The 20514-nt window shown below is 40.6% G+C and overlaps 1 protein-coding gene and 1 non-coding gene across 2 annotated transcripts in view; both read right to left on the bottom strand.

Annotated features, from left to right (window-relative positions):
- The window catches only part of LOC101586133 (ubiquitin-conjugating enzyme E2 E1), an 85321-nt gene that overhangs the window by 60550 nt on the left and 4257 nt on the right, over window positions 1-20514 (bottom strand). Inside the window, exon 2 of the mRNA XM_004634184.2 lies at window positions 20317-20367. Within this exon, the coding sequence (XP_004634241.1) occupies window positions 20317-20367 (51 nt within the window). The remainder of the gene's footprint in view (window positions 1-20316; window positions 20368-20514) is intronic.
- Window positions 11302-11406, bottom strand: LOC111817501. Its single transcript, XR_002821682.1, has one exon. It is a non-coding gene; the product is annotated as a U6 spliceosomal RNA (small nuclear RNA).

Below are 20514 nucleotides of genomic sequence, written 5' to 3'. Positions count from 1 at the left end.
TCAATTCACCCGAGTTCTTCAGGCAATAATGTACAAATTCATGCAGCTACAGTATTTTCTAATCTGAAGCTTAAATTTTAAAAAGGGAGAAGAAAAATGAGTATCTTGTTCTATAATTTGATTCTTCAGAGAGATTAAGGCCAGAAGTGTACTATATGTAATGTATTTTTTTTTAAATGAGCAGAATATATTTATTGAGAGAAAGAAAGCTCCTGTCAAAGAGAGGAAAAGGAGGGGGGCCCAAGTGGGTAGTTCCCTCTATATGTAAAATATGTATTAGTTCATACTCCTGGCCTCTGAGTTTTATTTTAATGCGGATCAACAAATATCTTAAATCCAGTGAACCAGGCCCTGGCATCTGTGTTTTTCAAAACACTGTATGTAACCAAGACAGCAGCCAGAATTGAGAACCACTGCATTAAATTAAATGTGTAACACTTAATGCTCGACTGGTTCAACTGATAAGATTAATTCACTATGTACAATCAGAAAGTGCTATACAGTTGGCATAGTGTTTTTCTGTGCTCTTTGTCTCTATTTTGAACATTATCAAATTGTAGCAGTGGGGCTAGGGAGACAGCTTGGCAGTCTAAGAGCTTGCCTGGCAAGAGCAAGGAACCAGGTTCGATCCCACCAGGCATCAGACACACAGGGCGCACCGTGCTGGCCCCAGAACCAGGCATGGTGGCACATGCCTATAATTCCAGCACTGGGGAGGCTGAGACAGGAGGATCACTACTAGTCGGAACCAAGACCTGTAACAACAAGCACAACAACAACAAACTGTAGCAGTGATTCCTTACAATTTTTTTTTCGCCTCCCTTGCAAAAATCACTGTCATAAAACAAGAATTCATGATTAAGTTCACTGTAATTTTTAAAATAAACTCCACAACATAAGGGAAAGAAAAGGGCACTATGTATCTTTAGTTTTTTAAAAACTTTAAGAAACAGTCAAACACCTGCCTACACCCACCCATAGTTATAAAGCCCCGTAACTGAGGCTTTGAAATGTGTTTTCCTTGATAGTCATATATTCTGTGCTCTTGATTTTTTTCTATTTATTTTATTTTTTAATTTCACATTTAATTACTAATACATATTACCTTTAAGTTACACATCACATTTCAAACAAGAACTTAGAGTTCTAAGAAATTATTAACAGTGGCTTCAAGATTCTAAGAGGAAGAACAGAAAACTGAGGCAAAGTCTACAGAGATATGGGAAGCCATCACAGGCGACTGGACAAGATTAGAGACCAGGCACAGCTTCCCTAGGAGGTTCAGGGATTGTCAAGAACGCAGAACTCGTGAAGGCCCAAGTCTGGTTGCTCCTGATTTTTTAACTGATAGAGCACTACAGCTTTAGATTCGCTAGATGACGTTAGCACGCACGCGCATGCATGCATGCACACGTGTGCACGCGCGCGCGCACACACACACACACACTGCCATAACCCTAACATTCTTCGTTATTTGTGGTTTTTATTTTGTGTACAAGACAGTAGGGTAAGAGGTGAAAGCAACAGACACTCATGAATCCTAAATCTGTAACAAGTGAAGACTCCCTTCTACTCACTCTATGGTCTTTGCCAGGGGTTCACAAGACCACCTCATGAAAGGGGTTTAGGACGAATGCTGAAGGCTACTTAACTAGGAATAAGCATGATTCAGATATCAAGAACCTGCATTTGACAAACAGAAAATTTTGAAAGACTAGGAATTTTTTTTTTTAAATCACCTATGTGTCATTTTTCCTGAAGACAGTATGTTGGTAAAAAATATCTTTCAAAAAAAAAAAAAATATATATATATATATCTTTCAGGCCATGCATGGTGGTGCATGCTTGCAATTCCACAACTCCTGGAGGCTGAGACAGGATGATGAGAAATTTGAGCCCAGCCCAAGCAAGTTAAATGACTTGGAGAAACCCTGTCTCAAAATAAAATACAAATTCAAGGCAGGGTAGCACATGCCTTTGATCCCAGCACTTGGGAGGGTGAGGCAGGAGGATTGCTCTGAGTCAGAGCTGCCAGGCTATGCAGTGAGTTCAAGCAACAGCTGAGCTACATTGTGAGACCCTGTCTCAAAATAACTAATTTAAAGAACTAGAGCTGGCCAAATAGCTCCGCAGATTAAAGCACCTGCAAAAGCAGGCTCAGGGGCTGGGAGTTCGATCCCCAGGCCTGCCGTGCCAGCCCTGCCCCTGGGGTGCACTGAGACAGCAATTGAGACTGGAAGCGGTGCCGCACGCCTGTAATCCCAGCTCTTGGGAGGCTGCAAACAGGCAGATCACTGAGTTCAATCTAGTAGTGAGACCCTGAACACCCTGTAGACCCTTACCTAAAATACAAAGAAAAAAGAACCAAAAAATCCTTTTAAATTACTGTAGAATCAAGGTTTCAGGGGTACAGCTAAGTAATAAAAAGGGTGAATGGGAGGAATGGAGGGATGTGGTGGGGAGGGGAGGGAAATGCGTAGCATGTTTGAAAACAGACACCAACAGGGCTTCTTTACAGAAATTGTGACTTAACAGCAAACCGCAGGGCTCCTCTTCCTCAGAACCCCACCCCAGCAATCTACCTACACCTTTAGCTCCCAAGGCTTTCTCCTTTACTTTTTTTCTGCTTCTCCTGCAGATGGTTCATTTACTCTAATGAACCATGAGATGGGGAGGGCCTTTCTTCCTGTCTTCTATACCTCATGCATTCTCAGCTGTTCTTCCTTCACTTTCTGCCATGAAGGCCTCCTTCCTTTCCTTTCCTAAATGTGCAAACCCTTCCACTTCTTCCCTTCATTTCCTAGGGAGCAAAAGAGGGTGGCACTGTCTCTTGGGCCACTAACACTCGCTGCCTAGGGCTGGTCAGAGTTGCTGTATGGCCACCATCCCTCCTAATGTAATAATTTCTCCTCAGCCCATCAGTAAAGGTAAGCCATTCTTACTTACTGATAGGTGTTTCTGAGACGTACAAAAACAAGAGTAAAAAATCACTGCGCTAGGGCCAGGGAGATAGCTCAGCAGAATAAGTGCTTGCCTGGCAACCACAAGGGCCTGAGTTCAATCTCCAGTTCCACCAAAAAATAAATAAAATAAATCCATATTTAAAATGTTAAGGTGAGCATTATATTTACATTAAAAAGTCAAATTTGATATTTTTAGACAATTAAAGATTAACAGTGACTATATTCATGGTTTCAGCATTTCTACTTAACTAGACTATTTCTGATTAATGTTAACATCTTAATAAACATAGAACTCATACCACTTACACAACTACTATTAAATACTGTACTCTGAACAGTCATTGTTTTTATTTTTAGGCATCTTCTGTTAGGTACAAGAAATAAAATAGAGCAATCAGATTTTAAAGAACTTGGTCTGTTGGAGTGACAAGCACAAATGACCATAACTGAACATGAAACATGATGTGAAAAGGAAAATCAACGTATGCATGTGAATGTGTGTGCGCATGTTGCCCGGGGACACAGATGACAGAGGTGAATTTTTTTGGATTGAACCCAAGGCCTGCTACATCACCAGCTCCTAGAGTACTATTTCTATAGGAGCGCTGAAGAATAAATAATAAAAGCTGGGACACAGGACATTCTAAGGGGGCAGACTGAACATAGTAAGTTACAGGTGAGAGGAACAACAAGACTAAACCTATGCTAGAGAAAATGAAGAGGTACGCAGTCAGCCTGATAAAAATCTAAAGGCTAACCTGTAAAAGAGCCTGGCTTTTAAAATGAAAATATAGCTCTGCATATGAGAAAAACTTAGCAGACAGTAACTCAAAGTAAGGTCTACACCTTTTGGAGTCACTCCACAAAGCAGAAGGACCGAAGGGTACACGCAGGCTTGGAAGGGTAGGGACTAAATACTAATCACACCATTTCTGAGCAGAGTGCCCATGGGTAAGCTACTTGGCCATTCCAAAGGTTCTCTTTTGTAAAATGTGAATAGCAATCACATTGACATACTTCAAAAAGTTAGCTATCATTATTAAATTTTATTCTATTTTTAAAAATCTCTACAGTATAATATGAAGCCCCAAAGAAGCTATGTCTAAGAAATTTATGTGTAAGAAATTGTCCAGAATATTAAAAAATCAGGCCTTCTACTGTTCTTTTTTTATTTTGTATAAAGTTAATCCACTGAATACTGGACATATTCATTCATATCATTACAAAACTCATTTCAAATTCAATTACAAATTATATAATCTCTTTGCACTTTGATTATTTATTACTGATGGTGTTTCCCTTTGAGCAAACAGCAAGGTAATTCACGCTGAAATTGTCCCTTAAGAATTCCGAATGACATGTAACTTTCTATAGGATAAGTAAAAGTAAGGTTTTTTTTGAGCACCAGGGATCAAACTTGGAACCTCGCACTTAGACCACTGAGCCATCTCCCCAGCCCAACAAGGCTTTTATAGGTAAGTGGATGCCAACGAGACCATACAGTCTCTAGTAAAACAAATCAGACTTGCAAGCATAAATATCATATTGTCACCATAGTGTAAGAGAAAGAAACTGTTCAAGTGGAAAGAACAACTGGGATGGGGGAAAGAAGAAAAGGAATAAGAAAAAATAAGTGTATACACACACACACACACACACACACACAATAGTTTATACAGTTGTACTACTATTAGTTCACTGAAAAGAAAGATTTATGCTAATATTGTTTGAACAATTAAGCGTTTACATCTTGTACTGAGTAAATGTAACAATACACAATGTATTAACCATTGTTACCCTATTGCCTTATTTTGACTTTTTTCGTACAGGGTCTTACTACAGCTTGGACTCATAGTGATCCTCCTGTTTTCAGCCTCCCCAGCGCACCACCATGCCCAGTAAAAAAATAAATTTAATTTTAAAAAAATTTCAGGGGCCAGGGAGATGGCTCAGTAGAATAAGCGCTTCCCTGGCAAGTTCAATGGCCTGAGTTCAACCCCTGGTTCTGCAAAAAAAAAAAATTTGAAAGGCCAGTGACATACAGCTTAGAGACACAGCAACTGCCCAACAAATGCAAGTTCCTAAGTTCAATTTTCAGTACCAAAAAAAAAAAAAAGTTTATAAAGTATATCTCCATAGTTTCTATCTTTCAATTTTATTTATTTTGGTGGTACCAGGGATCAAACTTAGGACCTTGTGCTTGTCAGACAAGCACTTATTCCACTGAGCTATCTCATAGCTTCTATTTTTAAGGTCTGGAAATCTCCTATGAGGCAATCTTCAAGTACAGGTCAACTATGGTAGTACGTCATTCTTCTACTTAACATGCTTCCATGGCACCTGCTGAAATGCCTAAAACCTGATCCACACTTACTTCATTGCCTACCACTTTCCCATCACTCATCTAGCCACAACAGCCTTTTCCACCCAGCACCTGTCTGTCGTCATCTGGCTTAAAATACCCTTCTCAGAGAGACACAGTGGCACACCCCACTAATCTCAATCTGGGAGGCAGAGGCAGGAAAAGCACTGCCAGTTCAAGGCCAGCCTGGACTACACAGTGAGTCCAGAACTAGTGAGAACCAAACAGCAAGCCCCTATCTCATAAATAAATAAATAATGGCAGGCTAGAGATATAGCTCATAAGCACAGCACCTTCCTGGCAAGCACAAGGTCCTGAGTTCAATTCCTAGTACCAAAAATAATAATAATAATAATAATAATAATAAAGAATAAAAAATCTATCAGTCTGTCTTCTTCTCTTGGGTCCTTGTCAGTATTTAGGATCATCCCTGCCAAAGTGCAAACACTAATGCCCCATCTGCCCAGCCTATGCCATTACTCCACTGTGATTTCTTAGTACTGTTATAACTACTTTTACACACTTGTTTATTGTCCCACCTGTGTATGAATGGAAGCTTCAGAAGGAGAGCACTATTTTTTCACTGTGGTATCTTTAGCACTCCTGGCACATGCCCCATAAATGTCAGAATGAATGACTGAATATGGGGGGAGCTGCTGATTTTACTGCACAATATCTGAAATCAAAGAGCCACACAGTGGAGTAAACAGGACAACACAGTGGGAAGTACTGCACTAGCAGAGCTTTCAATGACCAGCGCGGCTCAGCCTGGCTGGGAGTGAAGCAGGCAGAGAAGGTGGGGCGGGGAGAAGACGGCCGCGCACCCCTGCTGAATCACTGATGGCTGTGGCAGATCTCGGTACAGCTGGAAAACTAGCATTACGATTCAACAGAGTCAAAATTTTTTATTTAAACCGACGACTCTCATGATGCAAATGATATATGTTTGATATGTTATATATTTTTTAAATGTAGGAACACAATTACTATTCCTGCTAAACTTGGTTCAGCTGGGGAATGAGTAGCATCTTCGGAGTTTAGGCCCTTCACTCGTTCCTGCTGGCATGAACATCCCTTCAGGAGGCCTGTAACTCCCAAGGGGACTGTCCTACACTGCCCGTGGTTCAGAGCTGCCCAGCAGTGGGACACAAGCTGCAGCCCTGTCCTGCAGAACTCCGACACACCACTCTGGGTGCACCCAGTTGTATCCGCTTCTCCAAATCGCTGTTATCCTCACCAACTGTTTTCTGCCTCAAAGGAACACATCTATGGCACAGTTTTGAAAACCTTAATTGGCTAGCCACTTTTTTCTTAAAGTAACTCGAAAAGGAAGGAGCACATCAGACTAGAAGAAAACCAGAAATATCAAACTGAATTAAAGATTTCAAAGAGGGGGGGAAATGCAGATTAAGCCTGCAGATTTTCAGCCCATCGAACAATAATATAGCATTTTTTTCTATCTTCAGGTCAAATGACAGTGAGGAAATATTACTATCCTGCCCCATGCTCCAGTAGGGATTGAATGAAGGGGATCAGAGAAGCTCCAGAATTAAAACTCTTCTTGGAGGAATTTGTCATCAGGGTAGGAGTTCAAATCTGTAAAAAGCAATAGCTGGTCTAAATAAACCACTAAACAAAGATTTTTAAGAGTGACTCTGGAAAATGAGTAAGTAAAACCAGCATCAGCCACCTCACGACAGAATGGATAAAATCACTACTACTTGTTCCTGTGTGGTTTTTTGTTTGTTTGGTTTTTTTTCCTGGTTTTGGTTTGTGAGATAGAATCTCACTTTGTAGTCCACGCTGGGCTTAAACTCCCAGCAATTTTCCTGCCATAGTCCCTGGAGTGCTGGGATTCCAGACACATGGCACCATACCTAGCTTAAATTACCACTTTAAAGAACACAGTTCTTAGTCCGGTGTACTGAGCACATGTGTGTAACCCAACCCTGCCTAATCTAGCAAGACCCTGCCTCAAAACTGAAAGAGAAGCTGGGAGATGTAGCTCACTGTGAAGGCTCTGGGTTCAATGCCTGTTACCAAAACAAGAAGAAAAAAACCTTTTTCACAAGCTCATTATCAGCACACATTATCTCACAAACAACAAGAAAGGGGACAGGGAGATGGCTCAGTGGAATAAGCACTTCCCTGGCAAGCACAACGGCCTGAGTTCAATCCCTGGTTCTGCCCCCCTGAAAAAAAACAAGATAAAGACAAAAAAGGGAATATGTACACCTCCCACCTACAAAATGAGGGCTCCCAGGTTTCCACAGCTTTTTAGTGTTTTCCAAAATTCACGTTGTGATCTGCAGCTTCAACAATATCAGCAATCTTATAAATGAAAATAGCGAATAAAATATGCCATTTATCCCTCCATCAAGTACGCAGGACCCAGTATTAGGAATGTCCAGGATGGAAACGAACTTAAATTTCAGCTCTAAAATGATCTGTAGGGGCTGGGGAGATGGCTCAGTAGGATAAGCGCTTGACCAGCAAACGCAAGGATCTGAGTTCAATCCCCGGTTCTGAAAAGAATAAAAAAATAAAAATAAAATGATCTGTGCCCTCCACTTCAGGACTGGTCCATATCCACTTGACAGCATTTATTCTGGAGCTGAGAAGTTGATAGTAAGCAACAAAGAGCTGTCTCCTGGGGGTCTGCAGGTGAAGACAGAAGCCAATCACATCAGAGAACTACCACCAAGATGGTCATTCAGAAAAAAGGACAAGGCAAAAGCAGTATCACACGATCACAAACCATTTGCCAACCTTACTGCCAGTCTTTGTGCAACCACTACAATAGCACTGAACATACATTTACTTTGAAATACTTTGCTTAGGTTAGAGGAAAGGTATCCTTCATGTTTGTGAGAGGTCCTCCTAGTAGTAGTTCTTTGTTTTTGTTTTTAACATTTTCTTGTAGAAGATGTATAGCAAATTCAGTGATGTTTTACTTACTATAAGTTGAAATTTTGTAATTCCAATTTCTGTACATTACCTTTAAAAAGTGAGATGTATTTCCCTGAGGAAAGGCTGTGAGCATGGTGACAGGAGAAAATTAAACTATTTGTGGAGTAAAACTGCTGCACAGCAGAACACCCGGGGCTTAAACGTCACTGTCCACTTTCCTGCACAACTCATCCAATGCTCTGCGATACCCATTATTCCCTGAATCGGTAGAATGATTCCTAATCCTGTAAGCTTCAGAATTCTACCCTCCATTACTCCAACTAAGCAAGATCAAGTGTACCTGGTATAATCTAAAACAAAATGACAATCAGCAGATGACTGGTCAGAAAGATGACACTTAAGCTAAGCCTATTGAGGCATATCTGTAATCTCAGTTACTTAGGAAGCTGAGACAGGATTCCAAATTTAAGGCCAGCCTAGACATCTCAGCAAAATCTTATCTCAAAATTTTAAAAGGGTTAAGTAGGGATGTAGTTCACTGTAGAGGCCCTGGGGGAGCGCCCTGGATGGACATTCTAAGTATGTCCAGTGCCAGGCATTAACATAAATCAATCTTAAAAGGATTTTTAAAAATGAATACGATGAATAATATGAACACAAACATGGACCCACTCAATCTATTGCATTCTCAAGTCTGAACAGAATACCACGGTCTGGGTGAATCAAAGCATTATAAAACAAAACTATTTTCAGGATGACAACAATTTGCTGATTTTTCAAGCTGTGCATGCTGCCCAGTATTCCCAGCTAAGATGTACAGAAGGACCTCATCTATTGTAATACGTGAATCCAGCGATATTTAACAATACTCATACTATAATGGAAGTTATAAACGATCACTGATTTTGGTTTCATAAAGTGTAAATTAATCTTTTTTGATAAGGGGAAAGGAAAAAAATCTTTTAAGAATCTATAGTACTGGGGCTGGTGAGATGGCTCAGTGGTCTAAAGCACCTACTTAGAACAAGCATAGCAAAGCACAGGGACCGTGGTTCAATCCCCCAGCACCGTACGCCAGCCAGCCAGCCCCGTCCCCTGGTGGGCTGAGCTGGCCGCGCGCGCGCGCGCGCACACACACGCACGCACACACACACATATAAAATAAAAAAGAAATAAAACGGATTATTTATTTAAAAAAAAGAATCTATAGTACTGAAAATGACAAACCCTCGGTTCTGGAAATAATAACACACACGCGCGCGCACGTGTGTGCGCACTTCAGAAATTCTACCCTAAGAAGTAAAAATGAGAATAGTCAAATCACTTTTCTGGACAAATATAATGAGATCTTCTAAACAGGAGTAACATAAACATCCTTTTGTCCCAAAAATCATCCTTTTTTTCCCTTCAAATGGGACTGATCCCAAGGCCACGCATATACCAGCCGAGGTACATCTATAGTTCTTTTATTTTTTTGAGCCAGGGTTTCACTTAATTGCCCTGTCTGGGTTACAACTTCTCTTCTAGCTGCCCAAGTGACTGAGATCACAGGTCTGTGCTCCCGCACGTGGCTCCACTCACTGCTTTTGGTGCCAGGCCTTCAACTCTCCCATTTCCTCCTTTGTAGGCTTCTCGGAGCACAAACCTCCAAGTGCCAGATGCTGAAGTACACTGTAAGATGCCCTCTTCTCACTATGCTTTTTCTTTGTAGGTCAGCTAGAGATATCTGGACATTTGCACAAGTCCCGATAGGATGAGGCCACCAATGTGTATGTACCTCAAGCTCAAGATATGCCTGAGCTTCAGCTATCTGTATCTAACTTCCATCTGTACCTTCATGGAATTCAATCTCACACCTAACACATCTGAAAAGCAGTCATTTCCACTTTGCCCCCCTCCAAACAGAAGCACAAACACACATCTCTACTGCAAGATTCTCCAAGTCAGTAAAACGTCACCATCCTCTATCCAGGCAATAACACCAATCCCCCCCAAAACAAGAAACACCTGTAGTCACATTAGGCCTCTTTTCCTGTAACTCCTATGTCCAAGGTCCAGATGTCCCAACACCACATTCACAGCCACTATCTTAATCACAGTTATTACCATCCTAACCTTAAGTAGAGCAATACCCTTCCCTTCCTCCTTCACCCACCAATCCGATCTTCCCAGTTATTTTCCATAAAGTAGAAAAGGTAGGAAAAAACCTTCTAAAGCACTGCTGAGACAGTCACTTCCTAGCTTCAACACCTGGAATGCCTCCTCACTGTTCATAAAATGAAACCCCCAGTCTTCACCATGGATCTGCATCACCTACGTCCCCTAGCCCTAAGCCCCTGCATTAATGCCTCCCCCTGGAATGTCCTTCCCAAGCTCTTCACAAGGCTACTTCCTTTCTTCTCATCTTCCAAGTCTTTGTCCACATGTCTTAAGCCTCCTCTAGGTGACCCTCTTCCTCTCCCCAACTGCTCTGTCACTGCACTCCGTTTCCTTCCAACCAGTCACCACAGCTTGTACTACCACTCTGTTTGGTTACTGTTGGCACTACGCACCCCAACTCAAGCTTCACAAGCCGGGAGATTAGCTCTGCTGCAGCTGCTCTCGGAGCAAAGCTGGGCACAGGGCGCTGTCACTCGCAATGACTAGGGTCCAAGTACTCGCGCTGTTGTCAGTCTTGAACAACACCGCTTCCTGGTCTCATTCTGGGTTTCTGCGTTCTAGCCCATCTGAAACTTTTCTCTACGTAAGATCACCCATTCCATTGCTGTTTGAAAACATACTCCAACATCTTTCCACAGAACTTATTAGGCATGCATCCCATATCAATTAAAATAGATACAAATGTTCAAGATTCTGATAATACACATGATTATTTCCATGCTAGTAGACCTATAGAGACCTCTTCATTGATTACTATTACAAATGTAGTCCTCACATAGGTTAATCTGTGGCGAGTTTGCTTTTTTAAAAGTTAATAAAGTATACTGCTACATTTTAGAATAATGATCACATAATCATAGGGAGTCTGTACCTGTACATGATGTATCTTGATTCTTTTTTTCCCATAAAAATGTGCAACACTTCACCAATTTGTGTCATCCTTGCGCAGAGGCCAGGCTAATCTTCTCCGTATCGTTCCCACTTTAGTGCATGTGCTGCCAAAGCAAGCACAGCAAATTTGCTTTTGAATGCTACGTGAGAGCTAGATAATACTCGCTGCTTCACTCTGACCTGGCATTTCACTGGATCTGTCACATTCAGGTCAACATGTTATTTGAAAAGCAGACGGAATTCATTTTTTAACAACTCTGTTAAACTATTAGGGAACAGTATCCTGCCGCAGGCAGCAAATTCAAGTATCAACTTTAAATTACATTCTTCATCTGAAAATCTCTGGCACTGCAGGACTTCCCCAGTGGGGTAGGACATCACCTTGGCCTCCCAAAGATGCACTATCTATGCTCAGTGGCATACGACTCTAGAAAGCAATCCATAATCCTTTGCATACAAGGGGTGAACAAAAATATATAATGAGTATTTAAATTTTAAAATTTTATTTCAATAAAAGATAAATTGGCACTAATACATTTCAGGCCAGGGATATAGCTCAGTGGCATAGCACCTGCCTGGCAAGCACAAGATCCTAAGTTCCATTCCCAGTACCCACCCCCACCAAAAAAAAACCTTCCCTCAAAATACTCTCCTTCTCTATGAACACTTCGAACGTGGGCCATCACATCTATAAGTACCTTTCCTAGTTGTGATTTTAAAATATGGTGGATGGTCCTACCAAATGCCATCCAACAGAAAGGCTGGCTCATAAAAAAATTACCCGTGCGTCTGCATCCACCTCATACACTGGATCTGACAAAGCACAACTTCCAGCTCATCCACAAATGACCATTACAGATGGATATTTTGAACTAATGGAGGACATCCAGGCAGTCACAAGAGTACATCTAAAGACTCTCATGAAATAGGATTTCCAGAATAACTCCACAAAGTGGCAGGAATGATATGGATCAAGTCTGTTCCAAGAAAGGGCTATTTTGAGGGGTTATTAATATGCCTTTCACTGTAACAATTTAAACCTTTACCATATTGTCTTGATCATGGTGTGCAGATGCTTCCAGAAACAGCCATTAGCACATAGCAGTTCCTGCATTCTGGTTCTGCAGCAGGGGCTCTGATGAGCTTTTAGCTTACAGACTAGGTTTCCAAATAGACCACAAGCATATTCTGACGCCAGTTACTGGGTCTTCTGTTTCTCTTTAGGCCACAGCTGCACGAGAGGCTGAGCAAGAATGGGCTTATTATGAAACGCTGTTTCACTTCACTGGTGACAGGGAATGTGTCAGATGCCCCAAGCGGGTGCCCCCATCTCTAACAACCCAACTTTCTGGGACGGATTTAGGGTTCAGAGGAGCATCTCTAGAAATCCAATATATTTAGCACCCCTAGACTCATGTTCACTTTTTGATACACGGTAACTTTATAGAGCCAAAACATAAAAAATAAAGAGTTCAAACATGCAATTCAGAGGTAGCGTTTTTTAATGTATCTTCTCTATGAGGACTCCAGCACAGACCATGTCTTTTGTACCACGGATGTGCAGCTCCTCTGTGCCTCTGGGAGGGTCTAAACTGCTGAATGCCAGGGACAGACAACTGTAAAATGTGACAACAATTTCCCCAGCTGTATTATTTTCTGAAGAGGGTAATGAAAATTTTCTATTAAACCACTAGATCTAAATTAGGTTTTTGTGTTTTTAATTTAACAAATATGTACTATTTAGCTACTCTTCTTGGGTGCTGTAGGTTACAAAAATATACTAATCCCTAAATCTACTGGGAAGCAGCAGACTAAAGAAAGATGCTGCTTCCTTTAATTCTGCAAATGAGCTGACTTCTACTAAACCATAAAAGTGTTCCTGATCCTCTAGAACACTGTCCTCCTTCCAAGTCCCACACTATCAGCCTTTCTATGGCTTCCTCAGTTCCACATTCTACCACCATCTCTGCATCCATGTATAAAAATCTTGTATCTCCCTCTCTTGCATTTTCATTCTTTTCCTGACTGCTTCTGTGCTGCTCAGCCTACAGAGCAGACTCATAAACTCCTGTATTTTAAAACCCTAACAAAATTCCCTTGACTGCCTGGGGCTTTTGGAACCCTGTGCTCACTCTCTCCCTACTCCTTGCTGCTTTTTCCTCCAGGTCCTCTTTATTTACCCATCCTTCACTTGTAGACATTCCTCAAAACGCCCTTAACCTCTCCCACTGGCAATCCCATGCACTTCACACTCTCTAAAACACTAAAATCTAACATGCACTCACAGGCCAGCTCTGATCTCAGTTCTGCAGCCAGCTCACCTCCCAGTCAACACATGCAAACCAAAATAAACAAGCATCTCACTTGGCAGCTTACTCTCACCTGGCTGCACACAACAAACATGTAAACAATGTAACTGTGGTGGAATTTTAACAGTGAAGAGTGGGTGTGTTTTCCTTCAAATTCTTCTGTTAGCTTTCAAATTTTTCAAACTAAAATAAATAAATAAATAAATAAAATTCAAACTATAAAGTTAGGGACTAGGGGCCAGGGAGATAGTTCAGTAGAGTAAGCATTTGCCTGGCAAGTGCAAAGGCCTGAGTTCAATCCCTGGTTCTGCAAAAAAAAAAAAAAAAAATTAAAAAAATTAAAAAAAAAAAGTTAGGGACTATACAGAAGTTCAGTCAAAGACAAATCATTGCCCTTACTTTTAAGGAATGTATAATCTCAATGTGTCTTTTCTTATCTAAAACCAGATAGATCTGAGAGTTGAATGACCAAATAATAAATTCAAATAGACATCCAAATTGCAAATATTTACTGAGGGTCGACTAAGGGGAGCAACACGCTAAACCTTATGTATGAACATCAAAGCAAATACACTACTTTGCTGACCTTCATTGGTGAGAGGATCCCCTCCCAGGCCAATGCATTTTCCTGCCTTATCTACTTCTATTAATGGTACTATCTTCTTCAATATCCCAAAGAACTTCTGATTCCTCTTATTAAATTTTCCATATCTAAAGCAGTAGTCCAGTTTCCTTGATTGTACTACCTTTTGTGTCTCCCCTTCATTATTCCCACAGCCATTATCTGTACTCAGGTCTCTGCCTCCTACCAAGCTCTACTCCATCCTTGCTTGGTTTCTGTCCAAACAGCTCTAAATGAATTATAGCACCTGCTCAAGAATTTCAACGACTTGCCAGTATCTACAAAATGCAATTCAAAGCCTCAGCCAGACAATGAGACACCCAAGCTGTATCTTAAATTTCCTACTTGTTTCTTATTTTTTATTTAGCCTAAGGTTTATCTACTACTGTCCAATAGTGCCCTCTCTCTGCCTTCCCTCTGCTTGTCTTCGATCTTTTACTCTTCTCCAGTCACTGTTCTCAGGCTCCTAAGTGCTCCAGCTACAATCATTCACACCCAGATCAAGGTAATCTCTCATTCGTCCGAACCCTTATGACATGTAATCTGCACATATTACTCTTTAGGCAATATATATTCATATTTCCAAGTATTACTCAAAATCTGTGTATGCATTTATCTTTATTCATTTAGGAGTATCTTGAAGGCAGTGCCTTTTTTTTTTTTAATGTATAACAGGCACTCTTGCTTGTGAGGAATTTACTATCAGCATCCTTTCTAAGTAGCCCTAGCTGGGCATGGTGGTGCACACCTATAATCCCAGCACCTGGGAGCCTGAGGGAGGAGGCTCTGTGAGCTCAAGGCCAGCCTGAACTGCATAATGAAACTGTCTGAAAAAGACCAGAAAGAAAAAAGTTCCTAGAAACTGAACAAGGCCTTCTAAACTACAAGCATTTTCCCCAAAATATTTATATTAATAGTGATAGTTTATTGTGGGGATATATATATTAAATCAATTTTAAGTATACATTCAATGTCATTCAAATGCAACTATCAGTACTATATTTCCAACAATTTCATCACTCTGCAGAAACTGTGCTCATTTAATAAATAACTTTCTATTTTCCCTCCCTACAGTCCCTGGAAACCTCTAGTCTACCATTTATCCCTATGAATCTGACCATTCTAGAGATTCCATTTACATCAAGACTCATACAGTATCTCACCTTCTGTATCTAGTTATTTCACATGTATAACATTTTCAGTCTACTCATGTTATTACTATGTATCAACTTCGCCGCTTTACTATGTATCAACTTCCACGCTTTCCACTGTGTCTACCACATTTTCTTCATCCACACATTGGCTGACATGCAGTTATGCTATTACCACTTTCTAGCCATTATGAATAATGCTGCTGGGAACAGTGACATCCAAGCATCTGTTCAACTTTGTCTCTATGCCTATGGGTACAACTGTGGGGTCTTACAGTGCTGCATTTGTGCGTGCACTTTTACAATCCAGACACACTCCTCCACTGAACACCACAGCCACAAAGCTGTTCCTACTCATTTAGAAAACAATTCACTTCTGCAAGGTTTCTTCCTTACAGCCCACTCAGGCAACAGGCGAGGATCCCGTGTTCAGGAGCCTGCCATCACTTCAACACAGCCTTTTCACACGTAGAAAGTACATACGATGCAATTCTAACTCTCCAAATGAAATCTCCAAAACCAACTGTGATTCAATTGTTTGTCACAGTTCTATTCTTAATCCATTTGGTAGCAGATAAATGACAGTGTAAAAGGATATACATTTTTCAGCACATTTTTTGGTAAAGGACAGCTTCTATTGACCCGACAATCCTATAAAATACGCTGAATGTGGGCCATGTATTTAAGACTGCACTGCTGCAGAGACCGGATCGCTTTTCATTCTAAACCAAGGGTGACAGCCTGGGACTTCCACACTGACATCTCACTACCATTACCACAAGATACTTAATGAGGAAAATGCAAAGAAGTAAATTCAAAGAAACTATCTCAAAGGACATATACATAAAAGTATGAACTTGGACAACAAACAAGGCAGACCTTTCGGTTAATTCCACAAATATTTGCATTTGAATTTTTCACACACATGTACGCTTAAACCAGGCACATTGGCACAGGCCTATAATCCAAGCAACCAGCAGGCTGAGGCAGGAGGATAACAGCAAGTCTGAGATCAGCTTGGGCTACACAGTAATTTTAAGGCCAGCCTAAACTACACAGGAAGACCCTACACATAACAAAAAAAAAAAAAAAAAAGCATTATCATGTAACAGCCTTAAGGTGTAACTTAAAAACTGAGATATCAAAAACAAGATAAACAAGCAAGTCTAATAATATCACCAAATAGCACATATAGAAACTTTAATCTCAAATAACTTTGTTAACACAGTAAGGTAGGAAGGCCAGAAATTAAGACCTTTTACTAGTAAATGAGGGAAAAAAGGCTGAAAAACACTTAACTTGTTAAGATAAATGCACTAAGCTTTTAAAAATTTTATTTATTTATTGGATATAGAGTCACTACGCAGCTTGGACTCAAGAGTGATTCTTCTGTCTCAGCCTCCCCTCCCTCATGTTGGGATTTCAAGTAACTTTTTAGATAAATGCACCAAGCCTTTAAAAATTTCCTGTCTCAGCCTCCCCTCCCTCATGTTGGGATTTCAGGTGTGTGCCACCATGCCAGGGGTTCCAGGCCAGCACAGCATGCGGTACTGGGGATCGAACTCAAGGCCTTGTACTTGCCAGGCAGGTGCTTACACCACCAAGCTATCTTCCCAGCCCTGAGCTACATTTTTTAAAATGATCTTTCACTGTTAAGTCATCTTTTAAATAGGGAGACCTTAAATCAAATTTTATGATCACATTAAATACAGTTCTCCCAGAAAAATAGAATCATTGTCTTAGAATTAGTCAAGAAACATACAAGATGGTCAAGATGGTCAAAAAGTAACAAAATATCATAAAGGGAAAATTTGTTTTCCTATGCTTGAAATGTTAATGACTTCTCAAAGACGTTTTTATCTTCAAGTAGCACCCACGCAAAACTTGAATTTTTAAGATTTCAAATCACTAAGATGTTTGCTAATAGCATAAGTGTGTTCACTAAATACAACCTAGTTTGAGAGATCTGGACAACGTAGCCACTTAGGTGTTAGGGTGAGCAGACATACCAGTGACAGACTGGTGTCTACACGGTAGTTATAAAGCTAAGACTGGTTCATCTGGCAAAGTTCAGGCTGCGGGCTACAAAACAAAAGGAGCAAAACTGACTCAAATGGCCCAGAGTTCACCAGCTATCTAAATGGCGTAACCTTACAATCCAAGATAGGGAAAGCCTTAGGAAATGATAGTAAAGGTAATATTTACTTCTGAAAATATAGCACAATAAAAGCAAAAACCCAACCAAATACACAGTAAGGAGATGACTCTTTTCACACGTACATGTTACATGTATATACACACATATAACCAAATGGCTAAAATAATAAAAATAAGCATTTTACTTATACAGCAATATAAAGCAACTTTTAAGATAGTCTAACATTTTTAACTTCGTCACTGAATATGAATAACTTGCATTACAGTGTTCTAATAAGTCCATTCACTGTAATGTACATTAAAGATTTAACCTTGTTTACAAACATTCAAACTTATTTAGAAACTGCATTTCACTTAAGTTTTGAAGTTCAGTAACCTCCGATATTTTTGCCAAGTGGTCATATTAGGGAATACAGGCAGTGCACCTTTCTTAACAAAAGAAACTATCTTCCTACTGATTTGCAGTCATCACCTGTGAGGTTATGTGCCAAGTGCTATATTCTAGGAAAATGTGTTTAAATTGAGAGGTATACATTAAATACTGATGGACGCTAGAAAAGATAAAACCATGGCTAAGATACATTAGTTAACAAGCAATTATTTCATTTATTCAAAATATAATTTATAGTTGATGAAATTACAATCTCAACATTATCCTATTAAGCTCCTGTGTTCAGGGTAAGTTTAGAGAATTTTTTAAGAGTGCATGTGTTGGGGGCCGGGGAGATGGCTCAGTGGAATAAGCGCTTCCCTGGCAAGCACAAGGGCCTGAGTTCAACCCCTAGTTCCGCCAAAAAAAAAAAGTGCACCTCTTTAACACATCATTTAACTCACATTTTAATTGGAAACACATTTCAAAAAGACTCCCAAACTAAATTATTCATTTCCATCTCCAACAAAAAGTAATTAAAGTATTAAATAATTAAATCCCATAAGCTACCGCACAAGACATACAACTGAACTCAGATAAAAGTGCTCAAATTTGAGATTACCATAGAGTTTGGACAATATTAAAAGACAATCAAAACCAGACATTTTAATTCACATTATTTAAGAGGTCCAAAGTGTATGTTTTCAGAAATTAAACCAATCCTTATGTGTAAAGGACAACATACTATGCATTCTCCTGCAAAATAAAGATGCCTGAAATCATTTTTCTCCAAAGGTATTGCGTGTACTAAGGCTTCTCTCTGCACCACCCCACAGCCACTTAGAGCTTCTCCCAAACGCAGGTAATACTCTAAAGGGTCACCTCAAAGAGGCAGGAGAACGCTTTCAAGGCAGAAGGTTCTACAGACCTCAAAAAAACCAGAAATCTCTCACACATGAAACTCGGCTGAAAAATGAAATCAAAGTGTATTATTCCGTACTTTTTTTCCTTTGAGACAGGGTCTCACTATGTAGCCCCAGCTGGCTTCCAACTTGTGGCAATCTTCCTACCTCAACTGCAGAAGACAGATTATAGGCATGTGCCACCAGGCCCAGACCCATTTTTAAAAATGATTAATCCCAAGAAAATCTTCCAATTTTAAAATTAAAAATTTGACAGCACTTATTCACAAGAAAGCCACTGTGCTTTATTAGACAGTACTAGTTTTAAAACCATGTTTCAACTTTCTAATTTGATCATCAAGAGCTGTCTGAAGTCACAAAGGACACACACAGGAGACGCTGAGTCAAACAAGAGCAACAACCCCACAGCATGTCCATGGAGTTGCACAAACTGAGGAAGCAGTCACTTCTTTGGAACACCTATTACTGTTTCTCCACTTAACCTTCTGGAAAGATTATTAGCCACAAAAGAAATCCTCAATAATGACTAGTTTCATTACAGACCAGCGTGTAATTTAAAAGCTTTTCAAACTCAAAATGACTTTGCGCACAAAACACCAAAAGTTCAACAAGCATCTCACACACCTGATCAACGTTAAGAACAGGCGTATCCAAGCAGCAAAACTAAAATTTCCATTAACCCACACTGGTCACAGTTCAGAATATTTCATTTAGCTTTCAATCTGAGTATTTCCACATACCTTCTGTCCTGCATGTGGCCCCTGAATTTTTTGTAAGTTCGACTCCTACCCGCCTGTAAGTTTAGAACTGTAACGCAGTCGCACACCCATTCCCATGCCAATCCTGAGAACTGAGAAATGAAACGCTGCAATTTGTAAAGCTGAGTTATAGAACTGAACGACGAATCTCCCCCAAATAAATGGTTCATTGTAACACATCGTTGAAAGTCCTTCACTTCACTGTTGATCTAGTCTTCCTTCCACCACGAGAGGAGCAGCAAAACAGCTGTTCTAAGTAAAATAACCAACAAACGTTTGGAAATTTTTAAATTGTTTTCAAACTGAAATACACATATATATAGGCTTTGTGAGGAAATACCAAAAGGGGAAAAAAAAGAAATAGCAAAGAAAACCAGCACCTTGTAAGTCTAAATCTGTAATTAAAAACAAAATCCTTCTATCAAAGTCGCAAATTATCTCAATTGCCCTGCCGAAGGGTTCAACACAAAACTATCTACAATGAACCAGCTTTGTGATCCAGGGTATAATTCTTTTACTTATTACCTAATAGGGACTGAGACAATACGGTCATCCATTACTTCTCTTGGACTGAGTACCGAGCCGGTCAAAAGCTCATGAAGACGCCGTTTCAGCTGTTACTTGGTTTCAAGCACCGAAACAAGCGTCAACCAAAAGAGCAGAAGTCCGTACCAAGGCGCAGCGAGCCCGAGGCGGAGGCTCGAGCGCGGGCAGCAGCCGCCCGGGACGCCGCAGCTCACCTGCAGTTGGGCGGAGGGTCTAGAGTGATGTCGGCCAGCTCCTTCTGAATCCTGGTCGGGGAGACAAACACAAGAGGCGGTCAGGCTCGGGCCGCTCCCGCCCGCGGCGCTCAGCGCCCTCCTGCAGCAGCAGCAAACTTTCCTCCTGCAGGCCGCGACCCTCCCGAGGTTCTCCTCCTCGCTCCTTCCCCGGGTCCG

The sequence above is a fragment of the Octodon degus genome, unplaced genomic scaffold (assembly GCF_000260255.1).
Source record: "Octodon degus isolate 3935 unplaced genomic scaffold, OctDeg1.0 scaffold00059, whole genome shotgun sequence".
Lineage (NCBI taxonomy): Eukaryota > Metazoa > Chordata > Mammalia > Rodentia > Octodontidae > Octodon > Octodon degus.
This window is presented reverse-complemented; position numbering and strand designations above follow the sequence as displayed.